The sequence below is a fragment of the Cyanistes caeruleus genome, chromosome 1 (assembly GCF_971803275.1).
Source record: "Cyanistes caeruleus chromosome 1, bCyaCae1.hap1.1, whole genome shotgun sequence".
Classification (NCBI taxonomy): domain Eukaryota; kingdom Metazoa; phylum Chordata; class Aves; order Passeriformes; family Paridae; genus Cyanistes; species Cyanistes caeruleus.
The window spans coordinates 130,700,094-130,723,663 of NC_141701.1; the positions used below are offsets into that span (position 1 = coordinate 130,700,094).

General features: G+C 37.2%; 1 protein-coding gene and 1 long non-coding RNA gene across 2 annotated transcripts in view; one reads left to right on the forward strand and one right to left on the reverse strand.

The window, feature by feature from the left end:
- The first annotated feature begins 2,518 nt into the window (after positions 1 to 2,518).
- LOC147655905 (uncharacterized) overlaps positions 2,519 to 23,570 on the forward strand; it is a 52,064-nt gene continuing 31,012 nt past the window's right edge. The window contains exon 1 of the mRNA XM_086858291.1: positions 2,519 to 3,469. Within this exon, the coding sequence (XP_086714417.1) occupies positions 3,337 to 3,469 (133 nt within the window). The 5' untranslated portion in view covers positions 2,519 to 3,336. The remainder of the gene's footprint in view (positions 3,470 to 23,570) is intronic.
- On the reverse strand, positions 12,762 to 19,957 carry LOC147655906 (uncharacterized). Its single transcript, XR_015278205.1, has 2 exons — positions 19,688 to 19,957; positions 12,762 to 14,269 (listed from the first exon to the last, which is right to left on the reverse strand). It is a non-coding gene; the product is annotated as an uncharacterized LOC147655906 (long non-coding RNA).

Genomic DNA, 23,570 nt, shown 5'->3' on the forward strand with positions numbered 1-23,570 from the left:
GTGGTTGACCTGAATACTAAGCATACAGAGGATCAGAACTAGTTGTTGTGGTGCCTAGTTGAGGGATTTGGTCTTCAATCTGTCACAGCTACATGTCCAAACCAGCAGGTTAATCTGACAAGTTTCCTTTTCCTCTCATTTACCACAAAAATAATCTTGTGCCTGAGCAGTGTTTCAATTTCCCATGCAAATTTAGAGTCTCATAGGCCAGTTATTTCCCAAGAGGCAATTCCCCATACACATCTATTCAGGTATGAGGGACTCAAATACCGCTCACATTTCCAGTGTCTTCAGTGTTGAACGAAACCCTGCTAGACCAGAATTTACCAGCTACCGTATAGTATCTTTAAAAAAGATATTACACCCTTTATCCAGTGTTTTATGTGTTCTCCATGTGTTTAGGTGGGTGTTAAATGTACATTTGTAGCTTTGTTGTTTTTTTTTTTTTGTTTTTTTTTTTTTTACTTCCTTTTTAATACAATGTCAGAAGTACAGCCCTTCTCCAGATAATAGAGATGAATATCTGTTTTTCCTGGTTCTTGTCTTTTCTATGTTATCAGAAAATTATTACCAGAGCACTTTCAGCAGGTTTTTGTTTTGTTTTGTTTTGTTTTTTTTGGGGGGGGGAATGTTTTTTTTTTTTGTTTTTTCCTGTAAGTGTCACTAAATCTTTATCTTCTGACCAATACACAGGATCATGATGAATTATTTCTGCTGAAGGGGAAACTGCTGATCTGAGTCAGGTAATTCTCTGCCACAGTCTGTTCCAGTTTAAAAGACTGTGCATGGATTTCTGAATGCGGTGGAAGCTGCTTACTCTGGCACAAGTTATCTTTTGTATGTTCTGCTCTGCTCCTTGCAGGGCTGCAGTTATCAGGGAGCTAAACATTTTCCAGACTGCTGTAGTGGTAGTGTTCCCATCGTGATGCTGTACTGATTGCCTTGTTCCCATACTCCCTGTATGGCTGCATGTATCCTCACCTTGTCAGGGACAGCCTCATGACTGTTCTTTCACCCACAGCTGCTTCTTTTTCTGCCAAGAAAGCAGCACAGCACCATAACCACAGGACACCACTTCATCCCACTAGTGCTGGCAGATGCTTTCAAGTGAGGGTTGTTAGTATCAAACCAATGGACTATGAGATCACTTGACACAGAGAGAAGGAACAGCTTAGGAACTGGTGTGTTACCATCTTTCACATGGGCAGTATCAAATTAGTAAAACATAATTTCAGCTCATTTCAGTTGGTGTGGCTTAGACTTGGATGGAATTTGCTGACTTGAGACTTCCCACTGCCTTCACTTACTGCTGTATCAAAGGATGTCTGGGGACTGTACACAGACACCTCTTAGGCTGAAGAAAACCTGTGCTCATTCAAGATCAATGACTCACTTGCTGATAGCCATTAAACCCTTTCAGAAAAATTCCTCCACCTCAGTTTTGCACATCACCTACATGGAATTCTAAATTGTGGACAGCCTATACAATCCATCTGCACAACCAACTGTTATAATAATAGTGATACTTATAAAAAAGCATCTGAAATTGGTATAAAAATCAGTCTCCTGATAAGAAATCAGTTTAAAAGGGTAGACAGTACTGATAGAATCAAGGAATACCCTTATAGTGTTTGGCTGCACCCAGTTTAAGATTACCTGCAACTTAGCTGAGTTGAATGTTACTTATGTCACACAAAATGCTCCCTGTGAAAGCTTCTCTTGTGCCATATTCCTTAGTTATATCACTCTTTCCTGGACAGAATTCTGCTCCCTGGCATTTTTTAGATACCGTATGTACTGGTTTAACACCAGATGGGAATTAAACCCCAAAGAAGCCTCTTGCCTTCATCTGCCCCTCTCCAGTGCAAAAGGGACAAAGGCAGAGATGATGGGTTCAGAGAACAATTTACTGTAAGCAAACAGCAATGGAATGAGAAATGCACAGTAATGACAGTATTAATAACAAAGTGCACAGAAGCGAAGGTGCTTTACACACAAAAGGTGTTCACCCCTTGACTTAGCTCTGCATGACTGCTGGGGCCATGCAGTCATGATGGTGGATATTTCTGTGGCTCTCCTGTTGCTGAGCCCAAGACAACAGTGACTGACAACCCCCCAGCAATCCAGACTGCCCACGCTGTGCTGCCCGCTCCCAGATGGCTGGGCTCAGCTGTGGCTGGCAGTATTTGGCTTCACCCAGCCCTGCCCCTTGGCCTGGGCTCAGCTCTGCTCATCTCAGCTTGGCTTGGGCTTGGCTCCTTTCTACTTGGTTTGCTGCTTCAGAGCAGCATCTGCAACTCAGCTGGGCTCTCCCAAAGGACTCGAGGGGATGGGAATGGATGGGCAGTGGTGGGAGAGCAAAGTCCACAGGGCTGCTCCCAGTGACGCCCCTGAGGAGCAGACAGAACAAAATGGCGCCATGCCCACAGTGCATCACTGTCCCAGAAGCCACACCCCTATGATGGCAGATCGGTATGGAACTACATGGCCACGCCCACATGGCTGTAGCTCCACCCCCAGATCCCCAAGCTCTGCCCCATGGGCGCCATGTTTGTTACCATTGCCGCAGGGGACACCATGTTTGTTTCCATGGCCTCAAGGTCATGGCTGGGGCAGTCTGCACTGCACAAGCCTGAGAGTCTTGGTGTCACTGTCCGATATGAAATGATTCACACAGACACACCTTGAAGTGTGATGAAAGGAGAAGAAAGTTTATTCTGTCCTTTCTGTACTTACAGATTTTCAACAACAACCAGGGATTGGATAGTCAGGTCACCACCTTCCCAACCACACGGGCTGTGACAGATGTCCATCAAAAGGCATATTTTTAATGGAATGTATAAACATCTATGTTTATAGCTACTTTCTTGGGAAAGTGGCTAGAAATTATGAAATTATGAAAACAGTATCGAAAGGTCTGATTCTCAGGGTGACATCCTGGCATCCCACTGCCCTGTGCATCTGTACAGCATGGTGGCAGGCAAAGCCAGAGTCCTCAGTTTTTCCCAAAAGATTTCTGTGGGGAAAAAGACATGTCCTGGGACACACAAACTCAGGAGTCCTATACCCTGTGGCATTTCTTCCTAATCCACGAGGTGTGAATTTTCTATTTGGAGGAATGCTATCTGGTATGGGAATTGTGACTGTTCCTGTGTTTGAAATGATGTCCCATGAAGACTTCTGCATGTAATCCCAACCATGTCACACTAACTCAAATCTTGGTCTCCTGGAACCAAATGCATATCTCTTTAGTGATCTGCATATGTCTGTACTCTGCTCAAAGTAGACAAACAGCTGACTAAAAAACAATCTTCAGAATGGGACAAATGAGTTTTTATGACCTTGAATTTAGATGTGGCACTTTGGCTTCCTGCATTTGCATTTGAGGATTGTCGTCTCTGGTGGCCAGCTTACTCCACAACAGAACCAAGAAATGTGGTAATCAGAAAGGTGAAAAGGACTCATACAGGTATGAGCTAAAGTTATTTTTAACAGGATTCTGAATTCAAACAAATTGTGCAATGCAATGTCTTTGAGCAGTGAAATTAACTTGCCAAGCTATGCTCGTAGTGTAATATGTACCTATTATATAGAATTTTTCCATACTTTGGTGCTAAAAAGGCCTTCCAAAGTTAAGTAATGTTGTCTCAGGAGGACAGTAAAAGGTGCATCCTTTTGATGAAACAGTTTCTTATCTTAGTGCCTTTCATCAAAAGGATATTTACAAATATAAAGTTACACAAATCTGAGCCTACTTTTATAATATTTTAGAGGTATTCAGTTCCAACTAAAGGCAAGAGAGATGCAACCATTTTGTATGAGTATGACATCAGAAGTAAGCTTTTTGGTGTATGAGCTGGCAGGTTTCCATAGGAGCTATGTAAATGCAACAGCATGATCTAAGCCCTTAAATTTTTCTGAGACCCATATCAACCTATAAAATAATAAAGTTGAAATAAAGTTTTAATTATCTGCCATATTTTTTGATGCTGCTGAAAACTCCTGACTTGTTATAAATGGGTCATTGTTTGTGAAACTGTAATTAATATAATTCTGTGTCAGAAGGATTGGATGTGGGCCTTGTTGCCCTTTTCTCAATGCAATCCACTGCAGTCTTCCCAGTCCATGCGGTTTCCTCTTTGCACACCCACACAGTCATCACTGCTTTTTCTTATGTTCTACTTGATAGCTACATGCTCATGTCACCTCATTCCCAACCTAAGTCTGGGTTGTTATTTTTTGAGTGGTTTTTTTTTAATTTTTTTTTTTTAAGGAATGGCAAAAGTAAGACAGGTATATCTCACCTTACACAGGCAGGAGAGGTGTTGACTAAATATTAAATAGGTTGCACACACTGAGCACAGGAAACTACCGTGCCTCTGCTGTAGAATCAGAGGACTTGGGAATAGAGTCAGAGTGCACAGGTTCCACTAAGCTCCCAACTAAAGTGTCATGCTGGATTGTACGATGTTACAGTGCTGCAGGCCTGCACAGTCCACAAGTGAATACAGATGGCATTTGTCTCCGCAGGAAAAAAGGTTTGGTCAGTTTAAATAGTGACCCAACTAAACTAATTTTGAGCACCCTTAGGTGACTGATTAAGGACATTCTGATGAACATTTTGGTGTCAGGAGGCTGGCTACTTTGAGCAGTGTCTCTTTTGGTCTGTTAGTCTATAGCACCTTGTAAAACTCCAGTTGGACTGATGCTGAATGGCATCACTCAGATGAGCTGGACTAGGAGATGAGCACCAGCACCTTCTAAAATTGGACAGTCTGGCTCATTTTGCATATTGCAGGTTCCCTGCTGCCCATTTCAGTGTCTTACCAAACGGTCACCCCTGTAAAAGGCCTTTCTTCAGCAGTTAACACTTCAGTATCTTGCAGTAATTGTGAATGTTTCTAAGTTGGACACAACTAACCTGTCTTCCTTTCATTTTATTAATGTAAACTACCCTGTCCATGAAAAATTATTTGGCCCTGATTATAACACTGCATAGGGCCAATGCCCCTTGAAATGAATAAAAGTGCTCTGGCCTCATTTGGTCTAATCAGGCTCATCTGGCAGACAGCCAAATAGTAAGGATAGCTTGGTTATTTCTCATGATGTGTAGCTCTGCTATAAATTAATATTACTTTATTTTGGAAGAAATAGAAAGCAAGAAATGGAGGAAGGAGAATATAATCTTATTTTACTGCAAGAGAAAGAAAAGTGAGGAAGAAGATTATAAAAATATGTGCTGACAAAAATAAAGTTTCTCCTTATACAAATCCCATTGTTTGAAGAGCTACCATACATTTCAAAGAATGAAGCTACTTTAATTAATTACAGAATATTTATATAGTGTTTTTCTGATTAGAAGTAAAGATTGATAAAAAAATAATTGCTAAGTTGTTATATTATATCCTGACACTTGCATAATTTTTAAAAAATCTTCCTGTCACAGAAGGATGCTAATGACTTAACAACCTAAAGCTGGCCAGCTCCTGAAACCTGGATGTTTAATCTAGCCAAATGTGCTTGTTTATATAGCTGTGTAATCAATGTGTGCAGTAGAATTATGGTACTATGCAGCCATTAGCTCTATTTACATAAATATTATGTTTTTTCAATGGACAAACACATCACTTTATGCTAGAATGTATCACAGAAAGAAATTTAAAATTTTAATGAGAAATTTTTATGTCAGACTGGATGTTTATAACATATAGTGTAATTTTTGGTAAAACTTCAGGAATCATTGTAGCAAATAGTTGATTTCATACAATTCCAAAATTACCTGGCTTGGGAAATTTGAACTTTATCAGTTATTACTAGTTTGTGTCCTTTGAGGAAAGCTCTTTCTGGCTGGATATGTCTCAAAAGAGTAGAACTTCTGTTCTATATTTGTCACTTGTTAACATATTCAATAAGCATGTTTTTAGAAGAGCTGTTGATATGGGAGTTGGAAGTATATGCTTGTATGAACTCAATCATAGGAACAGAAAATCATAATCAAGAGCTAAGGTGATACGACAGGAGGGATTGTTACTTAAAGCATGAAATGTTACTTGCCATTGAGATCTGCATTAGAGCTTTTTCAGTTTTTGTTTAGAATATACAAAAATGGATCAACTGCTGCATAATGGACATATATATATACTTGAAGACATAGAAGAAGATATTTTTATTTGTAAGGCAATGGTCTGAGAAAAGAAAAAAATTGATAGGAGTGGATGAATTGCAGATAGTAAATTTATTAGTAATGAACTTAGTGAAGTAACTAAAACTTAAAATGAGTAGATAAGATTAAAAAAAAGTGAAAAATATTTTCTAAATTAAATTGTTATTTAACAATTTTTCATTTTGAAACAGTTTCAAGTTGAAAATGTCTTTATCTTCTCTGATTTTTTTTTTCAGTGAAATGAAACAAGGCTATAAAACATAAATTCTTTGAGGATGATGTAAAGTATAAACTTTTTTAATTTGTAAAGGAGAAGAGATTGGGAGGATTGATCGGATGCACATAGGGAAAATTCATGACTTTCACAATATTACTTACTTGATGTTCTATGTTATGTATGCAGCCTTTGTAAAATTTCCTGATGTCCTGTATCTGTGATACAGATACTGCTGTATCTGTGGGAGTTCTGTTGTGAATTTGAAAGGATTCATGATTTCACTCTCAATCTTCACATCTTCCAGGAGGATTTCTGCATTTTATATTTCTACACTTACTTAATGCAGAAAGAAAAAGAGTCAGGAAGGCAGAGATGTTAGAGACTTTTTAAGATGGGTGAATTAGGAGAAGATGTGTGGATTATAAGGATGTTCTTCCAAAACATTTAGACCACGATAGAAACCCTTTCCATTTCTCTTGTGTCCCTCCAGAGTACTGGTCCACCTTGATTCATCCCTTAGTGTTTCACTGGAACTGAAAACATTCACTAAATGCTGTAGTGAAAAGTGCCAGAACTACTCACAAAGTTCTGTATTTCTTCTGCTGCACTGAACAAAATAAGTGGAAGTGGCCCACAAAGTGTTCCCTCATTTTAATTTCTCCGTACACTCAAATTTCGACCAGGTCTTGCAAAGTATTAATGTCCAGTGGACTGGGCAAACTTTCCAAATAAATTTGCAAAATGGGATGTTATACAACACAAATTAAACTGTAGTAAGAATATCTTCAAATCTCTACTTGAGATTGATTTATTATTTTGTTTTCAGAAAAAATGCAAATATTGAGTGAGTTTAATATAAACATTCAGTGATGAAACCAGCAAAACATCTGAGAACTTCTGTACCTGGTAGTTATTATTAAAAATATTGTAAAAGTTAAGCTTTAAATGTTAAATGACTTTGTGCCATTTAGTTTATATTTCTTCATGGGAGGATATTTGCACACTTACCACTTGGCCCTATGTGTGCAGATGGGACATCAGGCCATCTGCACAGATTTCACACAGAAATACATGTAGAAATGATTAGTGAAAAACTTGACAAAACATCTGAAATTCTCTAAAAAGACTTTGCATTTAGTATCAAATTTATATCATGTCTTCATTTCTACAAACCTTTTTTTTTTTATAGTTTTCTCCACTGTGAGTAGAATGCAGATTCAATACTGATGTTTTTTAAGTGGTTTAAAGTATTTTAACACAGATTATCTGCATTGAGAACCTTGAACTTTGTTCTCAAGACCTTAAAATTGCCAGGAAAATCAGAACTTCTTGTCATTTGTTTTCACCCACATGCATTTGTAAAATTCTATCTCCAGACTGTAACTCTGATTCAGTGTCTTTTAATTGAAGATAGAGGCAGTTTCTCCTGTAATTTTCATCACTTGCTATTTAGGAATTGAGAGACCTGATGACCCACTATAACGGTTGGACAATTCTTGACATTTTAAAAAATGACCTGCCCTTGAAATGTGTTTTTATAATTTCAAGGGTGATGATGAGGGTGGTAGGAAGGGAGTTAATAATATGTCATACAAATTATGCAGCTTTAAAGTGAACCATAGCATGACTTACTCCATGAAACCTAGGTGGGCTTAGATTTTTCAGTTCTTAAAGAAAAACTTGCATCAGAAAAGAACATTTATCCAAAGCAAACAAACAAACAAGAATCCAAACAAAACTCCTTCCAAAACTCCACCCCACCACCAAAAAAAAACTCAGACCCACCAAACTTCTTTCCTGCTTTGTAAAAAAAACCCAACAAAAAACAACAAAAGAGAAAAAAAACCCCCACAAAAAAACCCCTTTGAGAAAATATGTATTTGTTCGTATGGTCCACTGAGATGCAACCCATTTCCTCTAGATATTGTTAAGGCACTGCAGACCATGGAGGACCAGCAATAGAGATAAAATGCTGTAACCTGACCACAACCCCCAGCATCCCTTGTTGCTCTATTGAGGTGACTGAGAATTACCTGCAGCAAATGGAAGGAGAGGAGTCACGCTGAGCCTGGGAAAGGAGGAGGGGTGTGTTTTCCTTAAGTGTTCTAATGCTTTTTAATATTTTTTATGTTTTTCCCCCTCTCTGGTATCTGAATAAATACTTCAATAGTTACAGAACTCTGCAGTAAAATGAGTTAAATTACCAAGCTGAATAGGTTTTGCCCATGACACTAACAGGGAAGTGATCTCCTTGTTTTTATTTCATGCCATGCATGGTCATGGCCACTTGTTTATGAATAATTAAGGCATCTCTCATATCTTCATGTCATTATCTCTGGGACAAGCTGAACTGTAGAACTTTCAATGGTCAAGCTTCTGCAGAGACTGTTTGCTTACCTCCTTACATTTTCTAACCCCATCCAAAAATTGGCCTAAAGCAAATCAACCCGTCAGTCTCCTGGTCCTCTTGTTCCTTGCACATAGTCTCTGCTTCTCAGAATGTCTAATTTAGTTTCTCTTGTAGTAGTGATCAATGGCTGTCAGCTGTTTTTCTTTTCTCTTGAAACTGTTCCTAAATTAGCCTGTCATGTCTTCCTTGAAGGGCACATGTAACAATTGTTCTTCTTTCTTCCACCATCAATGAGAAGTCATGACTGCTGTAAAAATCTCTTATTGAGCTGACCCCAGCAAAACCATTCTGGTTAAGATTTCTCCTTGTCTTAGCATCTATTTTAGATGTGAAAACCTGACTCCTTTATTCAGGTAATCTCATTTATTTAAGATTTGTATGGTATTTACTGTAATATTTTGGATTCCTTTAACAGATAAAGCAGTAGAAGAAGAAAAACACCAGGTTCAGTTTTTTTCTGAAAATAGTGGTTTGTCAATAATTTGCATTATGTGTTTTAATGCCTGTATGAGGCCCTACAGAATGTGTTTTGTAATTTCCAGTGTCTCCTACTGGAGGGTGTTCACTCTTCAATATTTTTTCAAAAGCCTGTCGCTAAAAATCATTAGTTGCTAGCAAAGTCATGTCAAAACACAAGTGTAATCATTCAGCTGAGGAAGGGCTAATTTCTCATTCTCTCATTCTTATGATCTCATTTGCTCAGTTCTCTAGCCTTTAAAACTTAATTTCTAAAGTAAAACGGAGAAATGACAAGAAATTAATTTTAAAAAAAGAAAAGCATGCATATAACTGAATAAATCTCATTTATTCTTCTTTAGTCATTCATCCTTTACATCTGCTTTTGTGATTGACACTTCAAGTGTGTGAAAGGAATGAGAAGGAAACCAAATTATTCCCACTCTCTCACACACTTTCAGGAGAGCCTTCATCCCAGTATAGAGTACACTGCAACAAACCAGTGTTCTGGTTAGATCTGGTTTAGGTGGCAAACCAGCTCTGAAGTAAACACTTTATCTAGTTTACTTTTGGATGTCATGGGAGAACACTATCTTAAAAGTGTAAAATAAGATCTAATTGGCATTATGCACAGGTCTCTATCCAGTAATGAAGGAAAACACAAAAGACTGATGTCTGATTTTGTACAATGCATAGGAATCAGGTACTTTGCAATAATCATTCAATGACTATCACAGTCTTTCTTTGATGTTATGATGGATAGTCTTTCTCTGCCTCCCTTTATAGCATTCACAGTGACACTAAAGATCCAACTACTAAGGAACCATGCTGGGATGGGATGATCTAATTTGCTATTTTCATTGAATTGGATTCTGGAAATTGAACAAAATTATTTTTCATCTCTTCACCCACACAATCTTTTCTCACTCCTTTTCCTTTTCCTGTTCCTTTTTTCTTTTTCTTTTTCTTTTTTCTTTCTTTTTTTTTTTTTTAAAAGGTAGCATCACACCAAATAGAACATGATTTTGAAAAGATTATTCAAGAAGTACTGAAATTGGTCCATCTTGCCATTTTGATTAAATTTCAAACTTTTGGTTTAAATGTCTTTGTGGTACCAGATAGAATTATATCTAAATATGCCTCCTCTCATAAAGAACATCCAATTGCTGAACAACACATGCTATTCCCAACTGATCTCTTGCATTTGTCATGAAAAGCTCTTATGTTCTGTCCATCTATTATTGCTCAATACTGAATTAATAAAGTTTGAAATTTTTAAGGAAGTATATTTTGAATATTTTCCTGAAATGACAGATCCATATATCTTAGGTAGTATGGACTTTCATTATGCATCCTTGAAGGAGAATCTGTAACTTCTGAAGTTTTTTCTGTTTCTTATCTTCCACTGTAGATGAAATATCTAAGACATTTAATTATTTTAAATACGGTGAGAACAGATAAGAGACAGATCTTGTGAATTTCACATATATTTCCAGTACTTTCTATTGTCTAATGCCCAGGAATTTCAGTGTGAATGGAGATGTCATTTTACATACAAACATATCCTAAAATGACTGTATTTTTTTCACTAGTGGAGTTACCTTTAAGACCTTATGATGCTTCTAAATCTTGATAATGATGACCTGAGAGACATTATTAGTACATCCCAGATCATGAATTTTACAATGCTACCAATCAAGTAGCTGCTTTGCTAGATAGTTTCAGGATTTGAGAAAGGAGGAATTAACTGCATGATATGGCTAAAGACAGCTAATTAAAGGACTAAAACATGTAAAAAAAATCACTGAAAGCAGTGAGGTTGAAGGCAGTTTTAATTTCTCATATATTTTCTTTAAATTATATAGGAGGCAACAGACATCTGATCCAAGGAAAAAATAAATATAAAAAAAATTAGACTGTAATGTTATTTTAAGGCTGTGATGTATTTAAATCTTCTGGGAATCAATCTTACTGGATCTGTAGATTCCTACATCTAGCTGAGCTTGTGATTGACAGTCATATTGTTGAAAAGATTTCATGACTTGTGTGATTCATAGTTGTCAGGAGAAAATAAAACATTTTTTTGAGTCACATAACAAAGAAAAAAATGGTTTTGTCTTCTTGTCATTAATTTCAGTCAGCAATACTGTTTATTTCCCATTTAAAAAGACAGAAACAAACTTGTGAAATTTGAAAGTGCAGCCTAAATAATACCCAAGCAAAGCCCCCAGTTTCCTAGATAGGCTTTCCTATAAGGTTTATAATTCATAGCAAACTAGAGTGAGAATTAGGGGAATGAGCAAGCAAGAAAAACCTTAAACTGCTAAGCAGCAAAATGGTGTGGGTAACAGAGTCCACTGTTTGCCCTTGATAGGATATAGCCTGAATCCACAGTGACTGAAATCTGAACCAGCCTGGCTATAATGTCAAGTCTGAGCTATACTTGTACTCTGTGGCCAGGGAAAAGAAAAGGCAAGCAATCAGTTGTCCTTCAGTGTTTTTCTGTACTGGGGTGCCTTTGGATGTGTGTTCGATGCAGAGCCCAGCAAAGAGTGCCTAGTGATTCTTCAATTAAAAATGTTCTTAGACCTTGCTCTCCTCTTTTTCAACCCTATCAGCTTCATGACAACTGTCAGCACATTTTTCAGATTTAATGATCATTAAAGGTAAAAAAGACTGGGGGTGGTAGTTGGGGAGAAAAAAACCCTGAATCCTTGGAGTTTGACATATTTCTTATTTTACTTGATTAATTTTGTGCCAATGTGAATGAGATTTTTAATGAAAATTAGCAGGATGTTTTTAACTTTGCTGGGTTAATTTTCTGTTTCTGGATAATTTGGAATGCCTGTTTTGAATTTCATGTGAAAGTCACAGAACTACACATTAATCAGACATCTAGATTAAATAGGTCTTGAGTACATTAATCTGTTCTGGATAAATCTTTGATGGTGTGATTGAGAAATTCAATTAAAAGAAAAGATTTATCCAGTTTAGGTAATACATCTTGATGATTGTGTTCCCATGGTAGTCAAGAAAGTTGAAGGAATCTGAACCAGGAATTTGCTATTTAAAACAGGTACATATGAGTGGTTAAATGGACAATTTCTCTTCTGCATTAGTGGGGTGCCACAGGATTTAGGTCCCTTCCTTTGACTTGAAAATAAGAGTAGATATTGGCATGCATTTTTGGATTACACCTGAGACATTAATTTCAGACATTAGTTATAATCCTTATGTTATAGTTATAGACATAGTTATATATATGTTATAGTTCAGACATAGTTATAATCCTTGTGTTGCAGTTTGAAGCAGTATCTTATATATAAGCACAGTAAGTAGTTAACCCCCTTGTATTTGTATGTATGAACTCATAAATGTACTGAAAAACTGGTTCCTGTTTGCTGTCCTCTCTGCATGCTTGTTTACCTCAGTGCAAAAACGAGCACCACATGGATGCAAAACAGGATAGACCTTTGCACCAAGGTGATGAAAACAAAGACATGTCTGAACTTAATGGTCCTTAACTTTAATATTTTTTCAAGGTGTGGGTTTGTTGTTTCATTTTTGAAAGGAATAGTAGAGGATGCAATTAGAGTCTGAGTTTAACATGTTCTGTGTGGTACTTACTTTATTCACTTTCAGTCACTAACTAGTTTCCTCTTTTCAGCTGGGAGCAGCCAACTGTATTTCAAATAAATCTTTCATCTGTTTTACTCCAGTCCATTCTGTCTGGATAATCTTACATCCTTTATTTATAGGTATAGTGAGTGGTAAATAAAGACAACATACTGTGATTTTGTACTATAAACAAGAAACAAAAAATGTGGGAAAAACCACAGGGTGGATAGGTCCATGATTTTTTTAAACTTATTTTAGATTTCATTTCTAAGGGGAAAAATATCCAGACAAAAACAAATTTTATGGAAGCAGTGTGTTCACAGACAGCAGAATTTATGCAATGAAAGTTCAGAAATGTATAATAAATAGTTTGTTATGAGTTTTCAGCCCTCTTCTTTCCTATGGAAGAGACCTGGATACTTTTTATTTATAGACTTTAAAGAAGAATATAAATCTCTGAAAAATGGAATTGTGAAAGAAGGGGGTGGAAAACCAGTCCCAAAAATGTATTCATGAACACAAAAAAGTTAAAAATGAGTTTGTAATTTACTGCAGCTCAGAGACAGCAATAACTAATACACTGGAAATTTACCCATTTTATGCATCTATTTTGCCTGCTTTACTGTTCTGCTGTTCATAAAAAGAGCATTTATTTCAGCAACTGTCATGTCACTTGGCATTTATGTGATCTCTGAGCTATGTGTGAAAATGCACTTTTTTTCCAGTTTCAATTTTTATTGAAAAAGTTATTTATTTTACAAATTGGTATCAAGGTGATTTGTTATCCTGTCTAACTAGTTTTACTGTTCTGCTTTTATTATGTTCATTCTTATCACTTGGGAATCAGAACCATATATCATTTGGTTTTGTTTTTCATGTCCTGGGTCCTACTATTGGAATTGCATTCTCTCCTCTGTGTGTTTCTGTCTTAGTTCCTCCTCCTCTTCTCCCACTACAAACCGGAACATTAAGAAGCTATGTTTTTAAGTTCTCATACATTTTCTTACTCTTGTGCTGCTCTTATGAGGTGCTTTGGATTGTCCACTGCATTTTGCTCTCAGCTGAATTTTGACAATTCACTCTGATGTTTCTCTTTGCTGTTGTTATGACCTCTCTCCCCGTGTTCTGCTGAGCTCCACTCCAGTATCAGCTGCTCCATGGCTGGTGCTACTCACGTCTGCCTTGGGAACCTCACCTGTCCTGTACAGCTTCCAGCATCAGCTGTGCTATGAGAGGCATCAGATGCATAAAGGAACTAGACAGAAGAAATGCAAGGTATTCATCTTCCTGATGAAAGGCTCCCTGAGCTAAGGTTCCCGATGGCTGTTCTGGCTGTTGCGGAGATGTGCTGTGGTGCTATATCACTCCTTCGAAATAGCAGATTCAGAGGTTCCTCAGTAATCACCTACAGGGAGTGAAGATCATTAGATAATCTCCTGAGGGGCTCACTGTAGTTTCCAGGAGATGTTTTGTTCCTAGTTCCGCCTCCAGAGATGCCAACTGAGAGGAAACTAGAAGATTAATTAACCACAACAAACATTTAGAATTTGAAAGGAGAAACAATTTAAAAGCAGCTGAGGAGATAGTTTGAACATGCTCAGTTGCAGTTTTCTTTTAGAAAATTGGGCTTTCTACTGAAAATCTGCCCCTGTATTTACTCAACTATTACATGAACCTGCAGGTCAACTCATTTCTCCGCTCTTTTGTTATTGCTGTCAGCTTGAGTGGCCATGCTTCTTTGAGAAGATTGTCATAAAATGGAGGCTGTTTATTTCTAATCGCAAGCTTTGCATGTGACAGGGCCATATTACTTCTTCTTGGTCTAAAACTGATCACAGAATAAGTGTCTGCTCAATGACTATTGATGGGGAAATCTCATCTGTTGCCTTGGCAGTTTCAGTATATTTAGAAGCTGAGAACCCAGATGTGAGTTCGCATTGTGCTTGTTTATGACTAACACAATTTGCAGGGCCACTCAGTCCTGTAAAATATTCAAGGCTTTTCCCTTGCTTGAGATAATTTAGCTGCAGTGTCTTTTCTGGGCTCCACATTTTGTCCTGACATGGTGTAGAATTTATGGAGAAGGGGGAAAGGTGGAATGAAACCTAATTTTGAGGAAATGAGTCAGAATTTCTATCTTCTGAGCATCAATTGTGAGACAAAGAGGGCAGGCTGCCTCACTCAGGAGAGCCCACCTGTGCACCAGCTATTTTTACAACTGCATTTCTATTCCCATGGAAAAGCCTTTTGTATTCACTTGTACTGTGTCAGGTGTCTGCAAAAAGCCAGACAGTAACTGCATTGCTTCTGTGCTATGAGGACAAGCTGGTTGCTGGCCCATAAAATAGTAATGGGAGAGCTATAAAATGCTTTGAGAGATCTGCTTATCTGAGATCTGCTCATTTCATGAAAGCTGTGCTTCTATTTACATGCAGCACACCCTCTGATCCTGAAGATCCCAAGCATAGGTATGATCCACAGGTAATCAGTCATGTTTGCTTTACAGGGGGTGTCATTTTTGGTGCATCTGCTCTCAGACATACCACTGCAAACAGTGGCGCCAATTACTAATTCTCCCTTGCCTCAAAATTCCGAGGAAAAAGCCAGAGTGCTGCTGACAGAAACATAAAAGCACAGACCCTGCTAGCTAGCTCTGAACATTGCTTTATTAAGCCTGGTATTCTGCATCCAGCAGTAGCTAATGCGTCATGCTTCAGAGGAAAGGCAAACCCCACGATTTGTGCAAAGCCATAAAATAGAAGTATTCCTTTCCAAGCCTGCAGCCATCAGCTTATTCCCTGAAGCATAAGATTTGATTATATGTTTGTTTCTTGGGGAGAAGAGCTGTGAGTATTTAAGCTTTTCAGGCTGGAGATCATGCATTAGATTAACCTGAAGGACTCTGAGGCCCATGTAGAACAGATTGTGGAATTCCCTTGGCAGAAATGAGCAAAGCAGCCATTACTAACATGCTGTCATACTGTTAACTGGAGCCGAATGACAAATCCATAGGAATTTTTGCTTCTATTTCTGCTCTTGAGCTATCGGTGAGAAGCTTGTGATTTCTTTGGGGTGTAAGTACCAACGTTATTTCCCACATAGTTTCTAAGTTTGTGTTGTGTTTGCAAACATTATAATCTTATATGGGTGGTAGCTGGGACTGAAGAGCTGGATCATAGCTCTTGTTTGCATCTCTAACTGTGGATTGCCTGCAAGGCCTGGGAAGCAACAGTTTTGGCTCTGTTGACTCTTTTCTACCTATCTCTGAATCATCTTTTTTCCATTCTAGGTAGAACACAGTACTTTAATTTTGATTAGCCTTTTTTTTTTTTTTTTTAAATATTTTTAATTGCTGGAACTATTTAATATTTGCCGAGGGAAACCAATGCAGACAGTACCTATGGCTCCAGTAACATAATTTTGGGCTAGCCTGAGTTTTGTGAGGAAGATACATCTAGAGAAGGCAGATGGAATAAAATAGAAAAATGTTCTGATTTGAACTATTTTTCCTTTGGCTTCCACCACTTCCCTCATGGCCTCCAGTACTAATAGGCTACTATAATATCCATAACCAGTTACACTTCTATTCAGCCCAGACTCACAATGTGCTACTCTGTTGCCTATGAAATGCCTGGCAATGCAGCGGAGAATGAGAAGTGGCATTAAACTGGTTAACTAGTGCAAAGCTTTGCTATAAGCAAAAGCTTCTTTCCTACCTGCTCCAGTTTTGGACAGAAAATGCCTTTTTATCTTCATATAGGTCTTTGTCTTGTGAAAGGAAGGAGGTTGTGCAGTATTTTCTTCAAAAGTGGTAATGTTATTTTAGCTTTGAGTGGGAGCTAAGGGCAGTGAAGAAAGGGTTCCTGACACCTCCCAGTGTAAGATTTCATAGTGACTCTTATACTGCTCCCTCTTTCTTGGCAATAGCAGCTGTGTGATTGAAGATTAAACAACTGGCAGCACCAGTGGATATTTGTCTGTGAGTTAAGTTGTCAGCTCTGCCAATACAAAGTAGCTGTATGTTCTTGTGGCTATAGTTTAGGCTCCATTTTCTCCTACACCAAGAATCTTGAGACTGTGAGTACTGTCCATTCTTCAGCTTGGAAGCAGATCCAGCAGTGTCCCCAAACCACCTAGACCCTGTGGTTTTCTCCTAGCTGCACAGGATGAGTTTCTGGCTGCAAGGGACTGAGGTGTTGGGGTGGGATTGAGGAACACCCAGCTCTAGAGGTGTGGTCTCAGGGATCTCCTTGTAGCAACCGTAGGCAGATCTGGCTTGTTGCCTGAGATTGATGATCCTTCTGCTGCCATCTCACATTTCTCTGGTGGTTACTGGATTGTTGGTGGAATCTGTCACAATCACCAGACCCTCACCTCACTCAGGTACACTACTCTGATCAGAGAACTCATATCTGTAGGATGTCCTTTATGGATTATTTCTCTAGTCTGGACCTGTAATAGCCCTGAACAACTTAGAAATAAACCAATTTTTCAGTCTCACTTGCAAAATGCAATCAATATTTCCGATTCCAAGGGAATTGCACACTGAGAGAAAATAGTAAGTGAAAAGTATTATTTCCAAGTTATAAATCATGGTATTTCCTATCTTCCATTTCCTTGTTTTTTGGCATCACGTGACTGGCTTGTTCATCAATCAGTTTATATTCTTGCAAGCAATATAAGACCTTATAAATGTATTGATTTGCATCAGAGATCACTTACAAAAATTTAGCTAATAAAAAACCTATTCTGTAAAAAGTAATTGTTTGCTCTTCGGAGCATGAAATTTACTATCAAAAGTATTAATGAAAAGTCAAATTGTGGCAAAAAGTGGAATTGTTTACAGGTGATTCCTGATATGCAGAAGCATGTCATTTTCCATTTCGTAAGAACTAAACTCTACGTTCTGAGAACTTAAGTTATAAAATGCAGGATAGTTCCTTCATGTTTATTTTCAGGCATCTGAATTTAGTCACTTGGTTTTAGATATCTTACCCTCCAAATTTGTGTCTTTTTAGGAGTAAAGATTAAAACTGATTTATGTACAAATATTTTGATGTTAACATAAGACCTGATTCAGACCAAAAAACGGCCTGCCATTGCACTCACTGCAGCATTAGCAGCCCAAATACCTTGGGAGATAGACTGAAAAGGGTTGACTAACCTTCCTAAGAGGTGATGCTGTCCTTCCTACTCTTCTGAAGTTATTAAAAATTGCTTATTTTCCAAGAACTTAGTGGCAATAATATGAACAGCACTGTCACAAAACATTTTCAGTCCACCAACACAATTGAATTCAATTTCTGAGTGTGGAAGATTTTCATTTGCTTGGGCCTAGGATGGGAGCCAGCTGGTGGTCTCATCCTGGCTGACATTTTCCTACCACTGTTCTGCAATAAGATTGCTTACCATCTTGCAATATAAAATTGAGAAAACTGGTTAATATTTCCCAGTGCTGCTGAATCTCCTAAATTTTATTTAAGGTTATAAAAACAACAGAGTATCAGATCACAAATTCCATCTTCTAGATCACTGCTTTGGTCTCCTCCTCTCCCACTTCTCCTGCCACTCAGCAGAATGCACTCAACTGGGACTGCATTTTTAAGGTGTATTTCAAACTTTTTTTTTTTTTTACTTGAAGGTTTTAAGCCTTAATTCCTCTTCTGCTTGTTCACTGACAGAGCTGTTCTCTCTTTACTCACACTGTGATCTGTCCCAAATTCAAGACAACAAATCAAATCAGGAATTTGACAAATTACATGGATGGATTTTTCACAAGCAATATTCTTTGAATTCATATGTCCTTCACCTAACATTGTTTGGTACTGCATTCCCTGAAATTGTTGTATGTTTCAATCTGAAATGAAGAAGAAACAGTGATGGCATTGCCATAACTTGCTCTTTCCATGGTTTATGTGTTATACAGCATTTAAGATTAAATGCATATTGAATATATAAAACATTGAATATAAAAGAATAAAGCTTTAACAGGTTTACTTTACTGCCAGTAAAAAATTTCTAATATATAGTGCAAACTCTTATTTTCATGATGTTTTTGTCTCATGGGATTTCAGGCTACTATAGACTAACACTGAGCCTTACAGTCAGTATACCTGTTAACCACTTAGGAATACAACACATTGGGGTTTTTCATACATTAATTTCTCCATTGATCAAAATAATACTGGGTTAAAGATCTCTGCTTACAGGAAGCCAGTTGGATTTGCATGAGTTTGGAGAGATATGATGGAGAATCAAACTTAGCCATTCCAAGTGCATTTACCCTGGCAGTTTAAGGTATAGTATAGGTGTTTTTTTTCCAGTGTGAATTGTTCTACATATTGCCCTTGATGACAATATAGATATAGATGACAATTTTGTGCCACCCCCTGACCTGGACTAAGGAACAGAAATTTTCTGGCATGAAAATTTTTAGGCAAAAAGATTACTTTTCTCATTTGTTTTTAGCCATGTCACTTCTCAAATCAAGTTCATAGTGCCATTATGTCTGAAAGGGAAATATTGATGGCAGGAACATTTAAATTCAGTATTACCAACGAAAAACTTAATCTTGGAAAACTGTAGCCTCTCAAATAATCATTCACCTTTCCTCAGTGTTTTGTGTTTTCCATCATGACTGTTAAATATTAAATAGAGAATACACTTCTTACTATTAAAACTGATTTCTTCACCAAGAACCCAGCTCTTCTTCGTGCATTACTGTACTTTAGCACATAAATACAAATCATCAAAGTCTCACTTTAATTTGTTGACTTGTAAGCATTTTCAAAAGCAACAATATTAGAGTGCAGGTGTCTCTGACCTGAGTAGCTGGTCACTAGCTGGGATCTTGCCAGCTTGCTGTCCTTCAGCAGGTGGTGACACAAGCTGGGTGTTTTCCTTGGGTGCTGATGATTTTACAGTGTGCAAAGAGTGAGCCCAGTTGCTCCTGATAGTACCTAAAGGTGCCAAACACGCCACAGCTTCATCAAGATCTGAGATTGCCTGCACATGAGAGCCAAGGTTAAAGGCAGCCTTCAGAGCCTTCCCATGCAGAAACCTGCTGGGGTCTGGCCAGGAAGAGGGTCTGCCCAGACAGGGAAACAAGAGAGCAGCCTCATCACTGTGAGGCTTGAAAAAATAGCCTCACCTGGTCCCTGTGTGTCTCTAGCAAAAAAACCCTGTACAGGAAAGGACTGATGACTAAAATTACATTAGAGAAAGATTAGGTATTTAATTTCTTGGTTTCAAATGAGCAAAAGTTTAGATTAATTGCTATAATTCTTGGGTTTGGATTAATGTGCCTTAAGAGAAAATTAAATATCGCAGGATTTGGAGCACTTTGTAACAGGCAAATAAGAAAGTTTGGGGTTTTTTTCTAACAATAAATTTTTAAAATAAATATTATACTTTCAGGGGAACTTTACTTCTCCACTTATTGCTTGTCGACACTGACATCTATGAACCAGATACTTACCTTGAGTAATGTTTTGCAGGGTCAAATTTGGAAATTCAATCCTTTAGGAATATGTATGGCATATATTCACATCCTACTGCTATAAAGGATTGTACTGCATATTTATGGTTAAGCATATGCTCAAGAATTTTTGTGAATGGACAGATACACAGAACCACACTTACAAAATTTGCTGATTTAGAGTTCATGTACAAAATGAATTGTGTCATATTTATGTCGTATTATTATCATGTTACCTTATAAATTTATCTGGATTTATTACAGTGAAAAAGATTCTGGGCAGAGCTAACAAGGACAACCACATTACAATTGATTTCAAGAAAATGTGTAAAAAGCAATCTTGATTTTCTTCTGTGCCTGTGTTAAATATTACATTTTAAATAACATCAAACTGTCAGCATCAGGCACAGTGAATTTAATGGTCAGAGCACATGCTTCATGTTGACCAACAATTCTCTTTTCAAAAACTTGACTTTTTTTGTTTAGAGGCAAACTTGACCCTTCCTGGTTCTATTCATGGAGTCCCTGAACCATTCAACAATGCTGACTCATGAATTCCTTCTAGATCTGCCACCATCTATTCTGTATTCCTCTCTGAGTTTCTAGTCAAGAAACAAAGTTGATGATCTCCTTAGTACCAAATGAATAAAAGGTAGAGTTAATTCTAACTTAGGAACATTTTAGTTTTTCAAAATGTCTGAGGAAAATCTAGGGCAATGACTAAGCAGGATTGTGTTTTTCTCGGTAGGAATAAATTACAGAAACATTTTCCTTAATGCATATTGATGTCTATTTTTGTAAAATGGATCACCTGCAGAAATGAGGGGATGAATAATATTAATACCTAGATGAGTCAGATGAGAACAGAACTTAATTTTGCCCAAGTAAATATTGCCACTACTTTCTCTTGCAGTAATAGGTAGCTCGGCCTATTAGGCCAGCCTCCAAAACCCTTACCACAAATGCAGTGTTGACAGTTCTTGTGACTCATGCTATTTATTATTCTCAGCAGCAGCTTCGTGCTCTACCTCATATATACAGAGTCTGATTCAAAGGCCTGAAAGACAGAAGGAAAGGGAAAAGGCATAGGGAGTCAGTAGAGTATCTGGGAATCAACCCTAGAAAGACCAAAGCAAGTCTTCTTATAATTTTTTTTTTTCTGTGTTTTATAGTGGACTGCAATAGAACAGCCAAGAGGTGAAATAAAGACATATGTGAGTTACAGAACACCAGTGTGTATGACTTGGGTCTGAAGTAGGTGTGGTGAGATTTATTAGATGTAGCAAGGCTTAGGATAGCCAGTTTTGCATGCTTGTCTTGGTTCTCGTGAGTTAGCATTTTACCTTTCTTCACCAGAATCTAGTCAGTTTAGAAACTGAGAACTTTCTTTCAATAAACAGTTCATTTAACATTCTAATATATAAAATTATAAAATATATAAATTACAAAAAATAAATGAAGTTTCTATTAGAAATTATACTACAAAATTTCAGATCAGCTTTAATCCTAGACTCAATACAGTATAATTTCTTATTATATCTGACTGGTTGTTTTAAAAGTTTTGATCAAGTGATAAAATAAATATTATTGATGTCAAAGAGACATTACACATTAGAGAAAATAAATCTGAGTTACATCATAACTATAGATTCTTTACCAAATGAACTGCCAGGATTGAATTCTCAGACATAAGGAGTAGGAATGTGGTATTAGCCTACAGTTTTAGCCAGAATAACCCAATCATAATGGGGGCAGCACTTTTGTTACAGTAAAGGAAATCTGTGTGCTTGAGGAGCAGAAACCTGACTAATAGCAGGAAGTTTAATTCATGCCAAGAACAGGTAGTATACTCATCACAATGCAGTATGAACAGAGAACAATTTTAAGCACCATAAACAACTGCTTTTCTGAACAGTTATTTCAAAAAGCTGCAAGAGAAAAGCTAGTTACCTTTCATAAAGACCTGAAAAACAGGTACAACAAAATTCAAGGCATAATCACAACAAAAGTTTCTTCAACATTAGTATAAAAGTACACTAAAATTAAACAGCATTATTGGAACAGGAAAAAAAAAAGTATATGGTTTGATTAAAAGGGCCTGAGTAAGAGTGTGGTAAAGCATAAAATTCTTGTAGGTGGCATGGAGATTTCAGATACCACTGTGGAAGTTTTGAGTAAATATGTATTACTTATCAAAAGAAAAGATTCTGAAAGAACCATATAAAATCAAAATGATAAATAAAATTCTAACATCATTAACCACAGAGTCTGTTAGTATTAAAAGTCACGCTTCAGAAGTAAATGGAAGACTTGTTCAAATGAGAAAATTTGAAAGGAGCATAAATACTCTCTAGTTGAACATAAGGCCGTAATTGGGGGAGGACAAAAATTATTTGATGTAGAACTTGCTTAAAACATTAACAAATACTGAAAGTTCCTCAAAAACAACAAATGCAGGAATTTTTTCAGTTTTTGCACAGGCCTATTTTATGAGGTAGATTTATGTTCACAAGTACTTTGTAGGAAACAGAACCTAAATTTCATGCTAAACCTCCTATTATGCAGGACTTAAGCAATGGGATTATTTCCACTACCTTGACTATAAAATGGTAACAATCAAAAAATAGCAGATAGCTAAATACACAATAAAATATTGTAAAATCCAACTTGAAACATAACATACATTCAAATAATTTATGGTAATGAACATGGAATTGCATCACTTGATCTTCATACCATAGCACTTGGGGTTTTAATTTCTTGCATGAAAAGCTGGTTTTTCAAACTCTGAAATACATCAGACTTAAACAAGGGCTGGAAAGAAGCTGTTGCTTCCCAAGGGGGAGCAAGGGAAGATCTTTGTGAGATGAATTGCCTGGATCTTTGAATCTGGATTTTGCAAATGTTTTTCTCTGCTGTTCTGTCCAAGGAAAGAATCAAAAGGATTTGTCATCTTGGCCACGGGTTTCTTTTTAACAATTAACTTCTGTGTCTCATATTTCATATATGTGCTTTTATGCATCCTGTTTTAAGTACTAGATGAATTTAGTGGCCTGGTATGGAGTTATTATTGTATGGAGTTATGGATTATGTTATGTAGTTATGAATTGTATGAGGTAGTGACAGTCAAAGCTCATAATTGATAAATAAAAGTCATTCTGTACTTCTCAGGTTTTGTCTAAGAATTACCTAATGGAGGAAGTACAGCAAATGTATCAGCAGATGTTGT